This window comes from Pseudophryne corroboree, chromosome 1, assembly GCF_028390025.1.
Source record: "Pseudophryne corroboree isolate aPseCor3 chromosome 1, aPseCor3.hap2, whole genome shotgun sequence".
NCBI lineage: Eukaryota > Metazoa > Chordata > Amphibia > Anura > Myobatrachidae > Pseudophryne > Pseudophryne corroboree.
Window position 1 is genome coordinate 597,444,355 of NC_086444.1, and position 24,495 is coordinate 597,468,849.

At 47.7% G+C, this 24,495-nt stretch overlaps 1 protein-coding gene across 3 annotated transcripts in view; it reads right to left on the minus strand.

Moving 5' to 3' along the window:
* The window catches only part of SGTA (small glutamine rich tetratricopeptide repeat co-chaperone alpha), a 61,835-nt gene that overhangs the window by 10,574 nt on the left and 26,766 nt on the right, over positions 1-24,495 (minus strand). For all 3 annotated transcript variants that reach the window (XM_063914290.1, XM_063914292.1, XM_063914291.1), the window contains exons 6-10: positions 23,282-23,386; positions 23,052-23,190; positions 22,909-22,971; positions 8,629-8,666; positions 8,388-8,483 (exon numbers count right to left, since the gene is read on the minus strand). In XM_063914290.1, coding sequence (XP_063770360.1) covers positions 8,388-8,483; positions 8,629-8,666; positions 22,909-22,971; positions 23,052-23,190; positions 23,282-23,386 — 441 coding nt within the window. The remainder of the gene's footprint in view (positions 1-8,387; positions 8,484-8,628; positions 8,667-22,908; positions 22,972-23,051; positions 23,191-23,281; positions 23,387-24,495) is intronic.

Here is a 24,495-nt window from a genome sequence, read left to right on the forward strand (position 1 = left end):
GGCAAAGATTCCAAAACCTTCTTAGATTCTGAATCAGCTTCCACGTATGCAACCAAACTGCTCTGCGAGCAGCTATTGTTGAGGCTGATGCCCTAGAAGCAATAGTACCCATATCTAATGCCGCTTCTTCCAAGAATACTGCAGCCTGTTTAATATGGGCTATATAGGATTGTTGCTCTCTAGAAGCTGATGAAAAATCACATAAGGATATCCTTACAAAGAAATAAGGATCAAATAAGGTTAGAGATAAAAATAATATAAAAAAAAAAAAAAAAAAAGGGGCAGACTAGATGGGCCAAGTGGTTCTTATCTGCCGACAAATTCTATGTTTCTACCTTCCAATGCATCAGCCCAGGCAGCCACTGCCTTTGCTATCCAAGCTGAAGCAATGGCCGGCCTTATGACTGCTCCAGACGGGGAAAATATGGTTTTTAGAAAACCACTCTCCTATTCGTGACACCATTTAAAGAGGTTGACGGCAAAGGCAATATAGATTTTCGCACTAATCGAATCACATGTGTATCTACTTTAGGAGCCACCTCCCTTTTTGAACAGTCCCCGTCTGGAAAAGGATAATTTGAATCGCTTTTTTTGGGGAATTCTATATTTTTTGTTGGGCGTTACCCAAGCCTCTTCCATGATTTCCGTCAGCTGGTCTGACCCTGGAAACTCAGTCTTAACTGTTTTGGGACGTTTAAAACACAGGTACCTTGGTTTTTAACACAGGCTCTGCTGAATCTAAGGACAGAATGGCCTTCATTGCTCTAATTAATTCAGCTACATCTATTGAGCCGAGACCTTCTTCCTCCTCTTCATATGTTTAAGTAGAGTTAACTGAGCTTTCATCTTTCATCGTCATGTGTAGCCTGTGAAGGTGAAGATTTACTTACCATCGGTTTATCAGCTTGTTTCATTTGAGAAGCTCCTGGGGAAAATGATATACCGTAGATAGGGAGCTGCATGTATGGGTACCCTATACCTGGTACCAAAGCTGTAGGCATTATCCGTTCAGCTATACTGGACAAAGTCTGTGCAAACGTAGCCCAAGGTGGATCCATCTGTAGCTGATGTTGTACAGAGATCTGCCTTTTGTTCTGCTGAAAAGCAAAACAATTTACACATAAACCATCCTGAACCAGATCCTGAGAGGATAAGTTTTGCAAGACAAACATGATATGAATGTTGCATTAAGTGTACCTTCGTCACCTTTGCCGCTCTTAGACATGATAATCAGCACTTTCACAGTGTACTACACAATGTGTGACTGTAATCACTTTAACCTTTTTAAAGTAATATCAATCTGACCCCACCCATGCACCAGCATTGAGGATCAGAAGAAACAACTGACAAACATATATTAAAGTCAGCAATCAAACTAGCAGTCCGTCAATGTTATATATTAGTCATATGAGCACATCATCAACTACAAACACCTTTTAAAGTATGTAGGCGAACATTTACTGAATCCTGTATAAACAGATCTAATGTATTCAGACGCAATGTGAAGAAAACCACAGTAAATGTACACAGACTCATATGCAATAGGCACTTAACTATTCGTACTTGACAAAGTAGATAGAAATTTAGTGCTGTATAGCCCGTACTCAGAGTGGAATACAGGGAGACTCACCTCGCTTCCAGTGATCGATCAATACGTTAGCGAACGCCGAGTGGATCCAGACGCTACTAGTGTACACTGCCGCTCCAGGAACCTATAGCGGACACAGACGCACCGGTCTCATGGTAACGTTCAGTGAACACAGACGGAGTGGTCACACAGCCGCCTATGCTGGACCGGATCTCTCGTGGTAGCGCTTAGTGAACACTGACGCATCGGCCTATGCTGTGACCGAGTCCCCTCTGGTAGCGTCTGAGACGGAAGCAAGGAATCAGTTCATGGCGGGAGACTCTATGGAAACTGGTCATGAACCGGGCATCGCTGACATCAACCATAGGGAATGCGGCCTCACGCTAATCCTGGTGCCTATGATCCATAAGGCCTAGCGCTGGAGCACCCGTGGTGGCGGTGCGTCAGCTACTGTTTGGTAGTCTCCTCCCAAAACAGTGCGGCTGTGTCCGTATTCCATCTACTAAGCGGAACTGATGCCTTACCTTCTCTCCGTGCTCCGGCCACAGTCTGGTAACGTCTGATGGACCCGCTAGTATATCCGACACAGACGCCCGACGAAAAAGCACTGTACTCGTGGATAAGCATTGTTGCGACCCGGCAGAGTTGTTCGAGCGACTCTTTCCAATATGCGTATAAGACGCTGTTTAGAAAGATCACTCAAAAAATAGTAAGACTATAAAAATAAAATAAGAAAGCTTGGGGCTGCTAAGGATACAGCAGCCCTCTGACCATGGTCCGGCTCCTGCCGCACCAAACAAAAAACTGATTGCCTGAGCCAGTGGGCGGGCTATATGGACGGTGATAATGCTGATTTTGATTACCTTATAACCTTCACTATATGGGTAAGAGACTTAATACGTGATTGGCGTATGGGGTACCGTAAGGGTACGCACTTAGCGTAGCATACGCTCGGCCGTGATCGAGACGCACATGAGGCACGCTCGCTCACAGCTTACGCTTGGTGTCGAGCACGCTATAGGCGAGCGACTACCGTAATGCTACGCTACCAGCGTAGCGGACGCTCGAGACCACGAGGAGATCACGAGCGGCGCAGACGCTCACAAGATGACAATCAGTAAACCTTGAATGTAACACACAGAAAGGATACTCTTATGCTGTAAACTTTGTTCTGAAACACTGTAGCGATATAACGCTGCTTAACCTGATTAACACTAAAGCTGTTTGAGCGATCGAGACGCTCCTATTACCCTCTGCAATGTAATGAACACACGATACCGTGCTAAGGTTCCAACACCTTTACTAACAACTAACAAGCTTTTAGTTATATTGAAAAGGGGAAACAGTTACAAGTCATACACTACAAACTAACATAATTCTAACAGAATATCTAGACAGAAATATACAATAACGTCACAATCTTATACTATAACAGAGAGAGAGAGAGAGAATATGACCAATACAAGCAAAGAGCGAGATGATTACAGAGAATTACTTACACACACTGGGAATGATCGCTGCGCAGCCTGGTACCAGCTCCGAGTTAGTCAATATGAAAACCGTTTGTGGAGAGTGAGGGAGCTGCCCAGGCTGGCTGATCTTATATACACTGAGTACAGTATACTACAAAGGGACCTATAATCTATGTTGTTCATTGGACACAGGAATGTCTCCTCGCATCATAACAAAAGGTCATAGGTTAGTTTGAACAGGTGGGCTGTGACTATCTGAAGATTCCCGCCGCATGTGTAATGAATCGCAAATATATGAAATGTCCAGAATCTACTAATGGCCATAACTATACGCAGGAGCGATTAATCTTTACCTAACCAACACCGGATTGTTGCTATTAAAATGTTCTTTAGTTAGGTACCAGACAGCTGTTCAAACCCTGTCTGACCCTTCGTACTATACAAAGAGGAATTCCTCTGTCCAGCGACCATTTACATTAAACAAACTTAGTCATTATTAAGGGGAACATTATCTATAAAACATACTATTTGGTGTTATTATTTAACGATTGAGTCGCCCGCTAGACGCACACAAACTCTACCGTAAATGCACATACCACGCGCTCGAGCGCATGGCCGAGGCGCCATCATGCGGCTGCGAGTATCCGCATGCACGGGAGAGAATGTGCACGTGCAGCAGGCACGCGCATGAGGTGGATATATGGCAACGTGCAGCATGATATTTTTCTGACTTTGACAACGGGCCCGTTGCATCCTGGGAGGCCAGAAAGCTTTTGATCGTTTGGTGCCAATCTGCTGTCGCCCCATCATATCCCATTGTTATCCTGTGGATAACCTGTGGACCCTGTCGGAAAAAAAGAGGGCTTTGTCCGCAAAACCACACGGTCAGTATGAAAGATGAGAAAAGGCGCCTTGCAAGACAAGGCGGCCAGCTCGGAGACCCTCCGAGCAGATGCAATGGCCAAAAGAGAAACCACCGGTCACAAACCGCATGCCCACTGTATCCAGAGGCTTGAATGGCGGTTTATGAAGGGCCGCAAGGACCAAATTCAAATCCCAAGGAGGGACAGGAGGCACGTATGGCGCAGCCGTAACACCTTGAAGATAACAGTGAACATCCGGAAGGTCAGCCAACCTCCGCTGAAAAACGAACAACGCAGAGACTTGTCTCTTTAGAGAGAGGAGAGTTGGAGGCCTTTAGCCGTCCTGGAGGAAAGCCAAAAGGTGCGGAAAGCGAAAGACGACCGCCGAGAGGCCCTTCCGCTCACACCATGCAATGTATAATCACCAAGTCCAGAAGTAACCGATCACGGAGCATAGTATTTACAACAGAAGAGGGCAAACCCTTAGACCTCAAGATGCTGGTTTCAAGAACCACACCGTCAAAGCCAGATGAGTCAAATTGTGGTGACGACAGGGTCCCTTAAGAAAGATCTGGATGAAGGGGAAGGCGGTACGGGAGTTTGACCAACATGTCTTGAATCTGAGCATACCAATGGCGACGGGGCCAATCTGGAGCAATGAGGATGACTGGAAGAGCTTTCCTCCGCACCCTCTGAAGCACTCGAGGGATCATGGGCAGAGATGGAAACAAGTATCCGAGACGAAACCGCCAAGGGGCCGTTATGACGTCCATGAATGCAGCCTGAGGATCCCTGGTGTGAGCACCGTACCGGGGAAGCTTGCTGTTGAGCCGGGATGCCATACCCACATGGGGATCAGCGACAGAAAGACTTCCTGATTTCGTTTCCATTCTCCGGGATGAACCGTGTGCTGACTGAGGAAGTCAGCCTCCCAATTTTCTAACTCTGGGGATGAAGACTGCTGATAATGCCGGAATCCACTACTCTGCCCACCGGAGAACGCGCGTTACCTCTCGCATGGCACTCCAACTGCGAGTTCCGCTCTGCTTGTTTATGTAGGCGACGGCTGTCGCGTTGCCCGACTGAATGTGAACAGGACGTCCCTGAAGGTCTTGAAGCTGGGCCAAGGCATTACGAATTGCACGAAGTTCGAGTATGTTGATTGACAGTGTCGCCTCCATTCTGGACCAGCGAACATGAAGATAGTGGTGACAAAACACTGCGCCCCAACCCTTGAGGCTGGCATCTGTAGTAACTATCTCCCAATTCCAAATGGAGACCTTTTGGTTAGATTTGGTGAATTAAGCCACCACTGTAGAGAGTGAAGTGTCTGAGGCGACAGGTGGAATAGTTGTGTGTCCAACCCGAGATTCATGGGGGACCACTGACACAGAATCGGAGTCTAATGTCCTGGCATGGAAGCGTGGGAACCGCCTCGAAGGCAGCCACCTTCTTTCCGAGCAATTGCATGCAGCGGAGTACCGACATCCTTGGTAGGCGGAGAAGAGTGTGTATCCGGGACCAGAGATCTTGAACCTTTTCGTGAGACCTTCTGAACTCTGGTGTCGAAGAGAAGGCCCAGGAACACCATGCTTTGCGATGGTAGAAGGTGTGACTTGGGAAAGTGGATTATCCAACTGAGGGATTGGAGCGTCTGCAACGATAGCTCGATGTGTGATCTGAGTAGAGTCTCGGATGGGGCCTTGAGTAATAAGTTGTTCAAGTAAGGGGCGATAGTGACACCCTGTTTCTGTAACAATGCGACTGCGTGAGCCATAACCTTTGAAAAGACTCTGAGCCGTGGAGAGGCCAAAAGGTAGAGGCTGGAACTGGTAGTTAAAAGAGCCCAACACAAAGCGTAAAAGGTGGTGGTGTCCCTTCTAAATTGGTACATGGAGGTATGCGTCCTTTATGTCAATGGACGCCAAAAATTTGTTTTATTCCAAGGTCAGGATGACTGAACGGAGAGATTCCATTTTGAATTTGTCCAAGCGAAGATATGGGTTCAGCAACTTCAAGTTGAGGCTTGGTCAAAACGAGCCGTTCGGCTTGTCCACGAGAAACAGTGTAGAGTAAAACTCGAGTGCCCTCTGCTGAGGCGAAACATGGCACTATGACCCCCGCCTCGGAAAGAGAGGACATAGCTTGAAGTAAGGCCCATTTGTGGACCGGGTCTTGAGGAAGAGGGATTACAAAGAAGCTGTGGGGAACACGTGTCTGAAGGTCGAGAATATAACCCCTGGAGACGCCGCCGCATACCCATCGGTCCAGCTTGGAGTCCAGCCAAACGTCTTTGAACAAAAGGAAGCGTGCGCCTACCACCTGGGGTTTGGTGGTATGACGGATAGTCATGCCGAGGCTGTATCAGCTGGCTTAGGTGCTGGTCAACAACTATTCTGGGAGCCACAGCCTCTATAGGCACCTCTGCGGGTGAATCGGGTATGTCCTCGAAAGGAAGTAAAGGCGCCCCTGCCCTGAGGTCAAAAGGACTGAAATCTGGAAGGCTTCAGCACCAGACGATAAGGACTCTTTCCACCAGTAGCCTTAGTGATAGTCTTCTCCAGCTCAGGACCAAATAAAAAATACTCTCTAGAAGGGAAATGCCTCCAAAGTGCATTTGGTTTCCGAATCAGCGTTCCAAGAACGCAACCATAGCGAGTGACGAGCAGTTATAACCAGGGCAGAGATTCGAGCTTATAGGGAAACAGAAACCAATAAAGCACTGGTAACATGTGTCAAGGTCACCGTGATCTGGGTGGTCAGTGGGAGGACTTGAATGGGATCCACAGATTGGATACCAGATACAATTTGTGTAATCCATTCTTCGACAGCCTTAACCACCCATCCACTGGCCAGTATGGGACGCAAGGGTTACTCCCGTAAGGGTGAAAATAGATTTTAAAACCGCTTCACTCTTCCTATCCGCTGGATCCTTTAAGGTGGTTGTATGTACAGTGGGAATACTGGTTGCTTTCGCTAATCTTGTGATGGGTGCGTCCACCTTTGGTGTCCTCATCTCTGAAAGGATACAATAACTTAAGCTTTTTAGGAACCTGTACCTTTAAATCAGGCCTCAACCAGGCTTCCTTTAATTCTTCATCAAAATGAAAAAATGGAGGAAAAACTGCCACCTGAGCCTTCCTTCTTTTAAAGTAAGAAGTGGAAGACGACTCTGGTGCCGAAGTTTCCTCAAACTGTAACGTCTGACGAACAGCATCAATTAAAAGTTTGACCCCAGGGTCTGAAGAAGAATCATCTTCCCACCTGGAAGCGTCTTCCCAATCTGGATCTAACTCCCCCTCCTCATGTGAGGAGGTATTCGAAATAAGATCACCCAGAAAGAACACCGGAGAAGACGCTGGCCTACGTCTAATAGAAGTGGACTCAGATGAGGACACAATCTTACTTAAAGTAGCAGCCATATCATAAACATTTTCCCATATTACGTGCCCAGGGGAGCTCGTCAGCCGCAGCAATGGGGGGTCCAACATCAGAAGAGACCGCACAATCAGTGTCCCTGGCCTGGTGTAGCTCAGCTACAGCATCAGTTATAGATCCGGCCCATTGAGGCATTTCTGACTGTACCGCCGACACACCGGGGGTATCACAGCACAGGCTGAGCAGAGAGTACCTGGGACTGTGCACCCCTTTGGTAACTTCTTTGCACATTGTGCACAAGAAAAATAAACAGCAGAGCATGCTTTGGATTTAGACCCATTGTCTGGGAGAGAGACCCACGAACTGCCATAGTTTAGTGACTCCCCCAGAGGCAGGATAGAGTGAGATGAGAGCTCACAGCAGCTCCTAAACTAAACTAACTTCACTCTATTGATGCTTGTCACCATAGCAGGGACTAAGCACCTCACTGAAATTGAAAGGAAATAAATGGAAAACAAACCTAACTAAAAATCTACGAGAAATAAAAATAAATAAATAAAAAAGTGTGCCTTCCTCCAACGCACAAAAAAACTAGACTGAGGTCCTGCTGGATGTGGGAGGGGTAAGAGGTGGGAGGTGTCAGCTGTAGTGTTTTTTTGTACTTAACCTCTATAGCCCACACACTAAACCAGAGGTTATGACGCAGCGTCCTCCAGATGGATGATGGAGGAATTAATATACAGATTTTTTGTGAGGAGTAATGGACATCATCAATAACTGGGATATGATGGTTTGAAGAGAAGTTTAATATACAACAAGCCTCTGAACATAGACTAGCAAGTAACACAGGAACCAGTAACCCAACTTCAGCTTCCACTGCATGCATTGCCAAATGTTCTAACAATGTAGGCTTGGAGTTCATTTAATTATAAAGGCTTAAAATCACTAACTGAAGGAGAGAGCCACACATGTCATCTAAATAACCAGCATACAGTATGCTTGCTCCACTGTAGGAAAGAAGCAATCCTGGCTCTTTGTAACAAAGTAAAACAGAGGTGGAAAAATAAGAGAGGAATCTGTACATACGCTTGTATAAGACTCGCTAGGTCAGTGGGCGGTGTGTTCCCTGCAGCTGCCTCTCCGGCCATAGGATTGTTGGAGCCAGATATCATTCCTGACATTCTGTAAAGCAAGTACACAACATTTGTTTATGTGTATGAACTTGATCACAACAGATGTTACATTTAAATGTAAAGACAGCTGTCTTTTACACTGAACACAAAACATGATTAAACATATTTGCACATTGAATTCTACAAAAACTTACAATTGCTGCACTTGTGGGTTATTCATGAGGTTTGATGCCTGTAAATAATAAAAACAAATAGAATAATGGTTTTAAACTGAAATGAAAGGGTGTCGTCAACATTCCAATGTGCAGTTGCTAAAATTAAACTATTTTGGATGCCTTATTTTAGAGAATTATGGTAAAGCTGAAGAAAAATGTAGATAATTTAGTGTGTATTTCTCCCCTAATGGTGTTCTCAGACTATATGGTGCAAAACATAATTAAACAGCAGCACCGACTGTTTATGCATCCAGCTCCCCTAGGGTAATAGTAGGGTTCACGCTAGGTGCAGGGTGCTGATTTGTGAGGCAGGCACATTTTAAATTTTAATGTGCCTAATTTTAGATGTGATGTATCGCTACAGCTACCAGAGATTTACATGTGCTATTTTATGCTAGAAAGTGTAAAAATGTGCTATACACTGATCAGCACTCTGTACCTACACTATACAGAATTCTGGGAAAGGGTGGAGTACATGTCAAGACAGCTTCTTCATTTCAAGTGGTCCCACATAGTTAACAAATCGGAGATTAAAGCAGGAAAGGGACATTGATGGGCTAGTTGCAGTTTAGGTACCTTATATTTTGGAACGTATTAAGATTACCAGAGTTTTGTTTGAAACCAATGTTTAATCAGAAAATGTTACTACTGCTTACATACCCGAAAATTAATTGGCTGAAGTCACAACGGATTTCACAGCACAGAAGTCCATAGGAGACATAGAGGTCTATTTACTAAGCCTTGGATGGCGATAAAGTCGCAGGTGATAAAGTACCAGCCAATCGGCTCCTAACTGCTATGCCATAGGCTGTATTTGAAAAATGACAGTTAGGAGCAGATTGGCTGGTACTTTATCTCCAGCGACTTTATCTACAACCAAGGCTTGGTAATTAGACCCCATAGTTGTATAATGGTTGTTATAGAAAATTATTACTAGGAAGGTATCCACTGTTACCAAGATAACACAAAAAGATATAAAAGCAATGGGAAAAATAAGAATTTACTTACCGATAATTCTATTTCTCGTAGTCCGTAGTGGATGCTGGGGACTCCGTAAGGACCATGGGGAATAGCGGCTCCGCAGGAGACTGGGCACAAAAGTAAAGCTTTAGAACTACCTGGTGTGCACTGGCTCCTCCCCCTATGACCCTCCTCCAAGCCTCAGTTAGGATACTGTGCCCGGACGAGCGTACACAATAAGGAAGGATTTTGAATCCCGGGTAAGACTCATACCAGCCACACCAATCACACCGTACAACTCGTGATCTAAACCCAGTTAACAGCATGATAACAGAGGAGCCTCTAGAAAAGATGGCTCACTACAGCAATAACCCGATTTTTTGGTAACAATAACTATGTACCAGTATTGCAGACAATCCGCACTTGGGATGGGCGCCCAGCATCCACTACGGACTACGAAAAATAGAATTATCGGTAAGTAAATTCTTATTTTCTCTAACGTCCTAAGTGGATGCTGGGGACTCCGTAAGGACCATGGGGATTATACCAAAGCTCCCAAACGGGCGGGAGAGTGCGGATGACTCTGCAGCACCAAATGAGAGAACTCCAGGTCCTCCTCAGCCAGGGTATCAAATTTGTAGAATTTTACAAACGTATTTGCTCCTGACCAAGTAGCTGCTCGGCAAAGTTGTAAAGCCGAGACCCCTCGGGCAGCCGCCCAAGATGATCCCACCTTCCTTGTGGAATGGGCTTTTACAGATTTTGGCTGTGGCAGGCCTGCCACAGAATGTGCAAGCTGAATTGTACTACAAATCCAACGAGCAATAGTCTGCTTAGAAGCAGGAGCACCCAGCTTGTTGGGTGCATACAGAATAAACAACGAGTCAGATTTTCTGACTCCAGCCGTCCTGGAAACCTATATTTCCAGGGCTCTGACAACGTCTAGCAACTTGGAGTCCTCCAAGTTCCTAGTAGCCGCAGGCACCACAATAGGTTGATTCAGGTGAAACGCTGAAAACCACCTTAGGGAGAAACTGAGGACAAGTCCTCAATTCCGCCCTGTCCGAATGGAAAATCAGATGAGGGCTTTTACAGGATAAAGCCGCCAATTCTGACACGCACCTGGCCCAGGCCAGGGCCAACAGCGTGACCACTTTCCATGTGAGATATTTTAACTCCACATATTTAAGTGGTTCAAACCAATGTGACTTTTGGAACCCAAAAACTACATTTAGATCCCAAGGTGCCACTGGAAGCACAAAAGGAGGCTGTATATACAGTACCCCTTTCACAAACGTCTGAACTTCAGGGACTGAAGCTAGTTCTTTTTGGAAGAAAATTGACAGGGCCGAAATTTGAACCTTAATGGACCCCCATTTCAGGCCCATAGACACTCCTGTTTGCAGGAAATGTAGGAATCGACCTAGTTGAAAATTCCTCCGTCGGGGCCTTACTGGCCTCGCACCACGCAACATATTTTCGCCAAATGCGGTGATAATGTTTTGCGGTTATATCTTTCCTGGCTTTGATCAGGATAGGGATGACTTCATCCGGAATGCCTTTTTCCTTCAGGATCCGGCGTTCAACCGCCCTGCCGTTAAACGCAGCCGCGGTAAGTCTTGGAACAGACAGGGTCCTTGCTGGAGCAGGTCCCTTCTTAGAGGTAGAGGCCACGGATCCTCCGTGAGCATCTCTTGAAGTTCCGGTTACCAAGTCCTTCTTGGCCAATCCGGAGCCACGAATATAGTGCTTACTCCTCTCCATCTTATAATTCTCAGTACCTTGGTTATGAGAGGCAGAGGAGGGAACACATACACTGACTGGTACACCCACTGTGTTACCAGAGCATCTACAGCTATTGCCTGAGGGTCCCTTGACCTGGCGCAATACTTGTCGAGTTTTATAAACATGTGGAAGACTTCTGGGTGAAGTCCCCACTCTCCCGGGTGGAGGTCGTGTCTGCTGAGGAAGTCTGCTTCCCAGTTGTCCACTCCCGGAATGAATACTGCTGACAGTGCTATCACATGATTTTCCGCCCAGCGAAGAATCCTTGCAGCTTCTGCCATTGCCCCTCTGCTTCTTGTGTCACCCTGTCTGTTTACGTGGGTGACTGCCGTGATGTTGTCCGAATGGATCAACTCCGGGTGACCTTGAAGCAGAGGTCTTGCTGAGCTTAGAGCATTGTAAATGGCCCTTAGCTTCAGGATATTTATGTGAAGTGATGTCTCCAGGCTTGACCATAAGCTCTGGAAATTCCTTCCCTGTGTGACTGCTCCCCAGCCTCGCAGGCTGGCATCCGTGGTCACCAGGACCCAGTCCTGAATGTGCGGCCCTCTAGAAGATGAGCACTCTGCAACCACCACAGGAGAGACACCCTTGTGCTTGGTGACAGGGTTATCCGCTGATGCATCTGAAGATGCGACCCAGACCATTTGTCCAGCAGGTCCCACTGGAAAGTTCTTGCGTGGAATCTGCCGCATGGGATTGCTTCATAGGAAGCCACCATTTTTCCCAGAACAATCTCATTGATGTACTGAGACTTGGCTCGGTTATAGGAGGTTCCCGACTAGCTCGGATAACTCCCTGACTTTCTCCTCCGGGAGAAACACCTTTTTCTGAACTGTGTCCAGGATCATCCCTAAGAACAGAAGACGAGTCGTCGGAATCAGCTGCGATTTTGGAATATTGAGAATCCAATCGTGCTGCCGCAACACTACCTGAGATAGTGCTACACCGACCTCCAACTGTTCCCTGGATCTTACCCTTATCAGGGAATCGTCCAAGTAAGGGATAACTAAAATTCCCTTCCTTCGAAGGAGTATCATCATTTCGGCCATTACCTTGGTAAAGACCCGGGGTGCCGTGGACCATCCATACGGCAGCGTCTGAAACTGATAGTGACAGTTCTGTACCATAAACCTGAGGTACCCTTGGTGAGAAGGGTAAATTGGGACATGAAGGTAAGCATCCTTGATGTCCCGAGACATCATGTAGTCCTCTTCTTCCAGGTTCGCAATCACGAATTTGAACCTCTGTATGTAAGTGTTCAAAGATTTTAGATTTAGAATCGGTCTCACCGAGCCGTCCGGCTTCGGTACCACAACAGTGTGGAATAATACCCCGTTCCCTGTTGCAGGAGGGGTACCTTGATTATCACCTGCTGGGAATACAGCTTGTGAATGGCTTCCAAAACTGTCTCCCTGTCAGAAGGAGACATCGGTAAAGCCGACTTTAGGAAACGGCGAGGGGGAGACGTCTCTAATTCCAATTTGTACCCCTGAGATATCACCTGAAGGATCCAGGGGTCTACTTGCGAGTGAGCCCACTGCGCGCTGAAATTCATTGAGACGGGCCCCCACCGTGCCCGATTCTGCTTGTAAAGCCCCAGCGTCATACTGAGGGCTTGGCAGAGGCAGGAGAGGGTTTCTGTTCCTGGGAACTGGCTGATTTCTGCAGCCTTTTTCCTCTCCCTCTGTCACGGGGCAGAAATGAGGAACCTTTTTCCCGCTTGCCCACGAAAAGACTGCGCCTGATAATACGGCGTCTTCTCATGTTGAGAGGCGACCTGGGGTACAAACGTGGATTTCCCAGCTGTTGCCGTGGCCACCAGGTCTGAAAGACCGACCCCAAATAACTCCTCCCCTTAATAAGGCAATACTTCCAAATGCCGTTTGGAATCCGCATCACCTGACCACTGTCGTGTCCATAACCCTCTACTGGTAGAAATGGACAACGCACTTAGACTTGATGCCAGTCGGCAAATATTCCGCTGTGCATCACGCATATATAGAAATGCATCTTTTAAATGCTCTATAGGCAATAATATACTGTCCCTATCTAGGGTATCAATATTTTCAGTCAGGGAATCCGACCACGCCAACCCAGCACTGCACATCCCGGCTGAGGCGATTGCTGGTCGCAGTATAACACCAGTATGTGTGTAAATACCTTTTAGGATGCCCTCCTGCTTTCTATCAGCAGGATCCTTAAGGGCGGCCATCTCAGTAGAGGGTAGAGCCCTTGTTCTTACAAGCGTGTGAGCGCTTTATCCACCCTAGGGGGTGTTTCCCAACGCACCCTAACCTCTGGCGGGAAAGGATATAATGCCAATAACATTTTAGAAATTATCAGTTGGTATCGGGGGAAAACCACGCATCATCACACACCTCATTTAATTTCTCAGATTCAGGAAAACTACAGGTAGTTTTTCCTCACCGAACATAATACCCCTTTTTGGTGGTACTCGTATTATCAGAAATGTGTAAAACATTTTTCATTGCCTCAATCATGTAACGTGTGGCCCTACTGGAAGTCACATTTGTCTCTTCACCGTCGACACTGGAGTCAGTATCCGTGTCGGCGTCTATATCTGCCATCTGAGGTAACGGGCGCTTTAGAGCCCCTGACGGCCTATGAGACGTCTGGACAGGCACAAGCTGAGTAGCCGGCTGTCTCATGTCAACCACTGTCTTTTATACAGAGCTGACACTGTTACGTAATTCCTTCCAACAGTTCATCCACTCAGGTGTCGACCCCCTAGGGGGTGACATCACTATTACAGGCAATCTGCTCCGTCTCCACATCATTTTTCTCCTCATACATGTCGACACAAACGTACCGACATACAGCACACACACAGGGAATGCTCTGATAGAGGACAGGACCCCACTAGCCCTTTGGGGAGACAGAGGGAGAGTTTGCCAGCACACACCAGAGCGCTATCTATCTATCTATATATCTATATCTATATCTATATCTATAATATATATATATATATATATATATATACATACATACATACATATACACACACAGGGATAACCTTATACAAGTGTTTTTCCCCTTATAGCTGCTGTATCTTTAATACTGCGCGTAATTAGTGCCCCCCCCTCTTTTTTAACCCTTTCTGTAGTGTAGTGACTGCAGGGGAGAGCCAGGGAGCTTCCCTCCAACGGAGCTGAGAGGGAAAATGGCGCCAGTGTGCTGAGGAGATAGGCTCCGCCGCCGATAAGGGGGCCTTATCTCCCGTTTTTCTATGTATTCTGGCAGGGGTTAAATTCATCCATATAGCCCAGGAGCTATATGTGATGCATTTTTTGCCATCCAAGGTGTTTTATTGCGTCTCAGGGCGCCCCCCCCCCAGCGCCCTGCACCCTCAGTGACCGGAGTGTGAAGTGTGCTGAGAGCAATGGCGCACAGCTGCAGTGCTGTGCGCTACCTTGTTGAAGACAGGACGTCTTCTGCCGCCGATTTTCCGGACCTCTTCTGTCTTCTGGCTCTGAAAGGGGGCCGGCGGCGCGGCTCTGGGACCCATCCATGGCTGGGCCTGTGATCGTCCCTCTGGAGCTAATGTCCAGTAGCCTAAGAAGCCCAATCCACTCTGCACACAGGTGAGTTCGCTTCTTCTCCCCTTAGTCCCTCGATGCAGTGAGCCTGTTGCCAGCAGGTCTCACTGAAAATAAAAAACCTAAAACTAAACTTTTCACTAAGCAGCTCAGGAGAGCCACCTAGTGTGCACCCTTCTCGTTCGGGCACAAAAATCTAACTGAGGCTTGGAGGAGGGTCATAGGGGGAGGAGCCAGTGCACACCAGGTAGTTCTAAAGCTTTACTTTTGTGCCCAGTCTCCTGCGGAGCCGCTATTCCCCATGGTCCTTACGGAGTCCCCAGCATCCACTTAGGACGTTAGAGAAATAGTACATTTAAGAGAGCATAGTAAAAGAATAAAAGATGTTAGCACTGAAGGCAAAAGGTTTTAAAGGGAACAGTGTATGAACTAAGCAACACCAAAAAAGGGGTGTTTTGACGTCACCATGGTAGCAATAACCTTTTTGGAAAGGCCCTCGTGAGCTAGGATGTTACGCTCATCCTCCATGCCATCAAACGAAGTCGCCATAAGTTCGGGTAGACGAACGGTCCTTGTTGAAGAAGATCGCTTCTGAGTGGCAGATGCCAAGGGTCTTCGACAGACATGTCCAGAAGACCCGCGTACCACAGGCCAATCCGGGGAAATCAAAATTGCCTGGATTGATTCCTGATTCGCTTTAGCACCCTTTGGAGGATTGGAGTCAGAGGAAACAGGTAGACCAGCCGGTAAGGCAGAGGCGACGCCAGTGCATCGACTGCCCTCGCCCGAGGGTCCATGGTTCGCGAGCAATACCAGGGAAGTTTCTTTTTGAGACGAGTAGCCATCATTTATATCTGCTCGCAGCCCGACCGGTTGATGACCTGCTGGAACACCTGCTGGTGGAGACCTCACTCCCCCGGGTGGAGATAGTGATGACTCGGGAAGTCCGCTTTCCAGTTGTCCACACCCAGAATGAAGATTGCCGACATGGCTCTTGCACTTATTTCCACCCAGAGGAGTATCCTTGACACCTCTCGCATGCAGGCTCTGCTTTTTGTCCCGCCTTGTCGATTGATGAACGCCACCGATGTGGCGTTGTCCGACTGTACCTGGATCGCGTGATTCCTGATGAGAGGAGAGGCCTGAAGCAGAGCATTGTAGATAGCTCGAAGTTCCAGAATGTTGATCGGAAGGAGGCTTTCGTGGGTTGACCACCTGCCCTGGAACTGCGCCCCTTGGGCGACAGCTCCCGATCCCCTTAGACTCGCATCCGTCGTGAGGTGGGTCCAATCCTGAATCGCGAAACTCCGGCCTTCCAGGAGAATGGAGGACTGCAGCCACCACAGGAGGAAAATCCTGGCCTGAGGTGACAGCCGAATCATCCGATGCATCTGTAGATGTGATCCGGACCACTTGCTCAGGAGATCCAACTGAAAAGTTCTGGCATGGAACCTCCCATACTGGATCGCCCCGTATGAGGCGACCATCTTTCCCAACAATCTTATGCAAAGATGGATGGACACTCGAGTAGGTCGGAGCACCATGCGGACCATCTCCTGAAGTGATCTCGCCTTGTCCTCTGGTAGGAACAGCTTTTGGGCTACGGTATCTAGCAACATCCCCAGAAACAGAAGCCTCTGATTTGGCTCCAGGAGGGACCCGCTCTGATGTAGCTCCGCCCCCTCCAATGGTGTCGGAGTTACACTGATATATTATACTGGCAAAGTCTATATATAGCTTAAAAACATCAAAAGTGCTTGTCAAAGCATTTTTGTGCCAGTCTACACAAGGGCTCTTAGCGGGAATCCCCCCGGGAGGGTCCCGTATGGCGTGCCCGTGGTCAGCCGCATTTTGAACTGGGGGGCCCCCTTAGCGGGGCCCCCGTTGTGTACTCACCACCGATGTCACCTTCAGGCAGCGTTAGGGGTGAGCGGCGTGCTGCGGCAGCCAAGGAGCAGTGCACCGCTGAACAACCCCTCAAGACGGTGGTCCTGCAGTGGGGAAGCGGCTCTGCACCTCGTAAGGCCAGTGACCCCCCCCCCCTTAACTCCCACGGTGCAGGTATGCTGTTCCCAAACAGCATACCGAAAATAATAGGATTTTAGTACCTACCGGTAAATCCTTTTCTCCTAGTCCGTAGAGGATGCTGGGAACTCCAAAAGGACCATGGGGTATAGACGGGATCCGCAGGAGCTTGGGCACACTGAAAAGACTGACTGGGTGTGAACTGGCTCCTCCCTCTATGCCCCTCCTCCAGACCTCAGTTATAGGAACTGTGCCCAGGAGAGACGGACATTTCGAGGAAAGGATTTTTGTTTAAACTAAGGGCAAGAAAACCTACCAGCCCACACCACAACATACCGTACGACCGGAGTATCAGAAAACCAGATAACAGTATGAATTACCAACAGCAACAAGCTGAACATAACTAATACACAACCCACGTGTAAACAAATTTAACCAGTAATAATACACTGCAAGTAACAGTCCGCACTGGGATGGGTGCCCAGCATCCTCTACGGACTAGGAGAAAAGGATTTACCGGCAGGTATTAAAATCCTTTTTTCTCTTACGTCCTAGAGGATGCTGGGGACTCCAAAAGGACCATGGGGTCTATACCAAAGCTCCAGAACGGGCGGGAGAGTGCGGACGACACTGCAGCACCGATTGAGCAAACATGAGGTCCTCCTCAGCCAGGGTATCAAACTTGTAAAACTTAGCAAAGGTGTTTGAACCCGACCACGTAGCTGCTCGGCAAAGCTGAATTGCCGAGAGACCCCTCGGGCAGCCGCCCAAGATGAGCCCACTTTTCTGGTAGAATGGGCCTTCACCGATTTCGGCAACGGTAGCCCCGCCGAAGAATGAGCTTGCTGAATCGTACTACAAATCCAGTGTGCAATAGTTTGCGAGGAAGCAGGATTTCCAATCTTGTTGGAAGCAGACAAGACAAACAAAGCCTCAGTTTTCCTGGTAAGAGCTGTTCTGGCGACATAAATTTTCAAAGCCCTTACAACATCAAGAGACTTTGGAACTGCCACAGCATCTGTAGCCACAGGAACCACAATAGGTTGGTTAATGTGAAACGAAGAAACCACCTTCGGCAGAAATTGTTGATGAGTCCTCAATTCTGCTCTATCTGAATGGAAGATCAAATATGGACTCTTGTGAGATAAGGCCGCCAACTCTGACACTCGCCTGGCAGATGCCAGAGCCAACAGCATGACCACCTTCCAAGTGAGAAACTTTAACTCCACCTTACGCAAAGGTTCAAACCAGGGAGAAATAAGAAACTGCAAGACAACTTCAAGATCCCACGGCGCCACAAAAGGAGGATGGATATGCAGCACTCCCTTCACAAAAGTCTGCACCTCTGGAAGGACGGCCAATTCCTTTTGAAAGAAAATAGATAAAGCCGAAATCTGCACTTTGATGGAACCCAATTTAAAGCTTGCATCGACACCTGCCTGCAAAAAAATGGAGAAAGCGACCCAAGTGAAATTCCTCCACAGGAGCAGTTTTGGTCTCACACCACGAAACATACTTTCTCCAAATACGTTGATAATGTTTCGCCGTAACCTCCTTCCTAGCCTTAAGGAGAGTGGGGATGACCTCCCCAGGAATACCTTTTCGAGCTAAGATTTGGCGCTCAACTTCCACGCCGTCAAACGCAGCCGCGGTAAGTCTGGAAACACGCATGGCCCCTGCAGTAACAGGTCCTCTCTTAGAGGAAGCGGCCAAGGATCTTCCACTAGTAAATCCTGAAGTTCCGGATACCAGGCCCTGGGGGGCCAATCCGGAACGACGAGAATCGCCTGAACCCTTGCTCGTCGTATGATCCCCATCACCTTTGGAATGAGAGGAAGCGGAGGGAAAACATACACCGACTGAAACCCCCACGGAGTCACCAGGCTTGGGGGTCCCTTGACCTGGAATACTACCTCGGAAGCTTCTTGTTGAGGCGAGACGCCATCATGTCTATCAGAGGAATTCCCCAACGCTTTGTTACTTCTGCAAATAGCTCTTGGTGAAGAGCCCACTCTCCCGGATGGAGATAGTGTCTGCTGAGGAAGTCTGCTTCCCAGTTGTCCACTCCCGGGAGGAAAACAGCTGACAGAGCGCTCACGTGCTGTTCCGCCCAGCGAAGGATTCTTGTGGCCTCCACCATAGCCGCCCTGCTTCTTGTTCCGCCTTGACGCCACCACTGTTATGTTGTCCGACTGGATCAGGACAGGACGACCCTGAAGAAGGCTCTTCGCTTGTAGCAGGCCGTTGTAAATGGCTCTTAACTAGAGGACATTTATGTGGAGACAAGATTCCTGGTCTGACCATTTCCCCTGGGGACTGCGCCCCAGCCTCGGAGACTTGCATCTGTTGTCAGTAGGACCCAGTCCTGGATTCCGAATCGGCGCCTAGAAGTTGAGAACTTTGTAGCCACCACAGGAGAGGAGAGAAATCCTGGCCCTGGAAGAGAGACTTATTTTCCGGTGCATGTGCAGGCGAGACCCGGACCATTTGCTCAGCAGATCCCACTGAAACACCCGGGCATGAAACCTGCCAAACGGAATGACTTCGAACGCCGCAACCATTTTCCCCAGAACCCGAGTACACTGATGAATCGACACACTTGTCGGCCTCAGAAGCTACCTGACCATTGTCTGTAGTTCCAGAGCTTTGTCTTCCGGAAGAAACACTCTGTAACTCCGTATCTAGAATCATGCCCAGAAAGGGCAGCCGAGTAGTCGGAATCAACTGAGACTTTGGTAAATTTAGAACCCAACCGTGTTGTCGCAGAACGGACAGTGACAATTCCACATTTCTTAACAATTTTTCCTTGGACCTCGCCTTTATCAGGAGATCGTCCAAGTACGGGATAATTGTAACCCCTTGTTTTCGAAGGAGAACCATCATTTCCGCCATGACTTTGGTGAAAATCCTCGGGGCCGTGGAAAGCCCAAACGGCAACGTCTGAAATTGGTAATGACAATCCTGTATCGCAAACCTGAGGAAAGCTTGATGCTGAGGATATATCGGTACATGTAAGTAGGCATCCTTTATATCGACTGACGCCATAAAATCCCCCCCTTATAGGCTGGAAATCACAGCTCGAAGAGATTCCATCTTGAACTTGAAAACTTTCAAGTAAGGATTGAGGGATTTTAGGTTCAGAATAGGTCTGACCGAACCGTCCGGCTTCGATACCACAAAGAGGCTCGAGTAGAACCCCTCCGCCCGGAACAATGACCCTCTGTTGACACAACTTTTGTATTGCTGCCTTCACGACCTCCCTGCCCGGAAGAGACATTGGCAAGGCCGAAATGATAAAGCGGTGAGGGGGCATCTCCTGAAACTCCAGCCTGTATCCCTGAAACACTATTTCTAGGACCCAAGGATCCAGGCCTGATTGAACCCAGACCTGACTGAAGATCCGCAGACGGCCCCCCACCGATCCGGACTCCCCCAGGGGAGCCCCAGCGTCATGCGGTGGACTTGGTAGAGGCGGGGGAGGACTTTTGGTCCTGTGCACCTGATACTGCGGGCGACTTTCTTCCCCGTCCTCTACCCTTTGAAGCGAGGAAGGACGAGCCTTTTCCCTGCTTGTATTTATTTGGACGAAAGGACTGCATCTGCTTATGGGGTGCCTTTTTCTGTTGTGTGGGAACATAAGGAAGGAAAGATGACTTACCCGCAGTCGCGGTAGACACCAGGTCAGCCAAGCCGTCACCAAACAAGACACTACCTTTGAAGGGAAGAGCTTCCATAGCTTTCTTGGAGTCGGCATCAGCATTCCATTGATGGATCCATAGCGCCCTCCTGGCCGAGATCGCCATGGCATTGGCTCTTGATCCCAAGATACCAACATCTCTTGCCGCATCCTTCAGGTAATCTGCAGCGTCCTTGATATAACCAAGAGTCAAAAGAACATTATCTTTATCAAGGGTATCCATATCAGAAGCTAAATTCTCAGCCCATTTAGCAATAGCACTACTCACCCATACCGACGCCACAGCAGGTCTGAGCAATGCACCCGTATTAGCGAAAATGGCCTTCAGAGCCGTCTCCAGCTTGCGATCCGCCGGATCCTTGAGAGCTGCCGTGTCAGGAGACGGAAGCGCCACCTTCTTAAACAAACGGGATAGAGCCTTGTCGACATTCGGAGATGACTCCCATTTGTCCCCGTCATCAGAGGGGAAAGGATACGCCATGAAAATTCTCTTGGGAATCTGCCACCTCTTGTCCGGCGACTCCCAAGCCTTTTCACAAAGAGTATTCATTTCATGAGAGGGGGGAAATTTCACCTCAGGTTTTTTCCCCTTTAAACAAACAAATCCTTGTTTCCTGCACCGCAGGTTCCTCAGAGATACGCAAAACATCTTTAATAGCCACAATCATGTACTGAATACTCTTAACTAGCCTTGGGTGTAAGGTAGCCTAAGTGAAGTCGACATCGGAATCAGAATCCGTGTCAGTAACTGTATCTACCATCTGGGTAAACGAACGCTTTTGCGACCCTGACGGGGCCTGCACCTGAGACAAAGCATCCTCCATGGATTTCCTCCACACTTGTGTCAGACTCCGGTTTATCCAATCTCTTAGACAATGAGGCCACATTTGTATTAAGAGCACTTAACATCGTCAGCAAATCAGGTGTCGGCTGTGCCGACAGAGCCATCTGCAGACCCGTATCTGCGCCCCCAGCCACCTCATCCGGGGAGTAACACAGCTTTAGACATGCCGACACAGAGTACCGACACACCAACACACACACACTGTCTCAGCTAGGGGACAGACCCACAAGGAAGCCCAGATAGAGAAAACAGAGGGAGTATGCCAGCTCACACCCCAGGCTCCCATATATCCCACCAAACGATGTGTGTGTAAAAGCGCTGCTGTTAAATACAATATATATGCACCAAATATCTGTTCCCCCCCCCCCCCCCCCCCGCCGATTTGCTCCCCTTTACTTGAATGGAGCTTGGAGGTCCCGGGCCAGCGTCTCATGCAGCGGCTGTGGATGAAAGAAAATGGCGCTGGTGAGCTATGCGGCTAAGCCCCGCCCCTTCCCGGCGCGCTTCAGTCCCGCTAAAATTGAAACTTGAAGTGCTGGCGGGGGTACGGAAAACGGGGGCACCGAAAATGCCTTCTGCCAGCATGGAGCGCTGCGCTACCTCGTTACAGTAGCCAAAGAAGCAGAGCCCTTAACTAAGTAGAAGTAGGTCTGACTTCTCTCCCCTCACTCCCACGCTGCAGGGAGCCTATAGCCAGGTCTCCCTGAAAATAAAAAAACCTAACAAAAGTCTTTTCTAGAGAAACTCAGTAGAGCTCCCCTAGTGAGTGTCCAGTCACTCCTGGGCACAAAGTCTGAGGTCTAAAGGAGGGGCATAGAGGGAGGAGCCAGTTCACACCCAGTCAAAGTATTTTCAGTGTGCCCAAGCTCCTGCGGATCCCGTCTATACCCCATAATCCTTTTGGAGTCCCCAGCATCCTCTAGGACGTAAGAGAAAACAGAAACTGAAGAAAACTCAGGAGCTCAGAGATGTGCATCCTCTCCTGAGGGCACTTTTTTTCTTAACTGCCTGTGGGAGGGGGCATAGAGGGGAGGACCCAGCACACCCAGTTGAAGAAATTTAAAGTACACTGGCTCCTTTGGAACCCGTCTATATCCATCGTACTAGATTCCCCAATATCCTTTATGGATGCTAGAGAAATTTAATTCTCAGTCTTTGGGGTATATAAAACGAATTACCACCACTATGCCCTTACAATGTAAATAGGATAACAGTAATACACACATTATCTGTCACATATTTGTTTAGAACATTTAATGTGTGTCCACTCGAGGTCAAAGCAGTTGGACAACATTGGGCCCTGTCATGCCAAAGGTGTGTGTAAACATTCAAGCAATGCAAGAGACAAGAATATCAAACAGTAAGCAAATCCTTAACAGACCACTTACCATGTTCATAAAGCCAGGATTATTGAGCAGTCCGGCTAAATCAAAGCCTCCAGGAGCAGCCATCTGTAAAACGCAATTAGAACATTGTATTTTCCATATGCTGGATTCAGCCCTTTTACACAAAATCAAAACATGGAACGCACCGGACTGGGCATCTCTTTCATTTTCTGTTCTGCAATCTTAAGGTTTGATTTATAGGTATCATTGTCCGGATCCAACTCCAAGGCTCGTTGATAAAAGCCCACAGCTTCAGAATGCTTATTCAAACTTGACAGAGCCAAACTGAAACATTAGGAAGAGCAAGCGTGAAGCATGAGTGTCCTAGACGCATAGAAAATTGTATACGGGTTACTTTACAGAAAGCAGCTCTTACCCCATTCTACCAAATGCTTTACTGTAACTGGGGTCAATTGTAATGGCTTCTTCACAGTCTCGCACAGCACCGGCATAGTTTCCCAACTTACTGTAAGCTGCCGCCCTATGCAATACAGAAAATGTAACACGTTAGCAATGTTCATAAATTATGCTATCCTACAGTGTAGTTATGAAGAAAAAAAAAAAAAAAAAAAAAAAAACCAGCAGCTTTATCTACTGTGCTCATATATAGAACTAAAACCAGCTGCAACCTTTTAGGAATATTCGATTCATTAAGTGGCATAAGACATATAGATCCACTAAAACACATCAAAATAAATAAAGATGTTCTCGTGAGGAGATGAGGAAAAAAAAACCTAGTAGATACTCATTTACAAGTTTCTGAAGCATTTACCGTATATTTTATTTTTGTCCTTCTAGAGCGCAGCTTTCTCTTGAGCTATCCTGCAAAGCTATATGACTGGAGTGAAGGTCTTACAGTCTTTTGGGGTTCTTTAGTCATGAAAAATTTTCAGGCAGAAAAACAGATGTTCTTCATGATTGTTTGGCAATTTTATTTCTCCCTATTTAATTATTTCCGCTTTTTGTTCGTCCGAAAAAAAATATTTTCAGGCGAAAACACATAGGATCTCTGGACCTATGTGTCTTTTCACAAAACAACTGTTCTGATAGGATGATTAGCAGTGGTTAGCAGCGAGATTTTCTTGTGGACAAATTAATAATTTAGGAGGGGGGGGGGGGGGGGGGGTAAACGGGTTGAACGTCATCTTATGCCAGGTACGTGTTAGACAATATATCGTTCCGACACTTAACGGAGCGATATATCGGCCATATCAAGCGTGTACACGCGATCGCTTGTACACTCGATTGTTTACGGTGTCGCACACTGGGATGATCCCAACGACGGTATGCAGGCGAATGCAGCTGAGAACAATATATTGTGCATTATATCGTTCAGTGTGCCGTCTGCTAGGGTACAAATAGTCTAATATGTAACCAGCCTAAGAGCACCATGCAATTTCAAGTACCAGTGAAGGAGAATGATGAAGGCAGCAATTACGCGCTGTAACTGGGAGGAGGCTCCATGTTAGTGCTCTGCTGACACGCTGGCTGGTTTTGATTGCCAGTGAAGACTTGCTGTTGACAAGCAGCAGAAACGCCATAAACAGGGTGGCAGAGTAAGCTCATGCTGACATATCAACTTTTCGATAA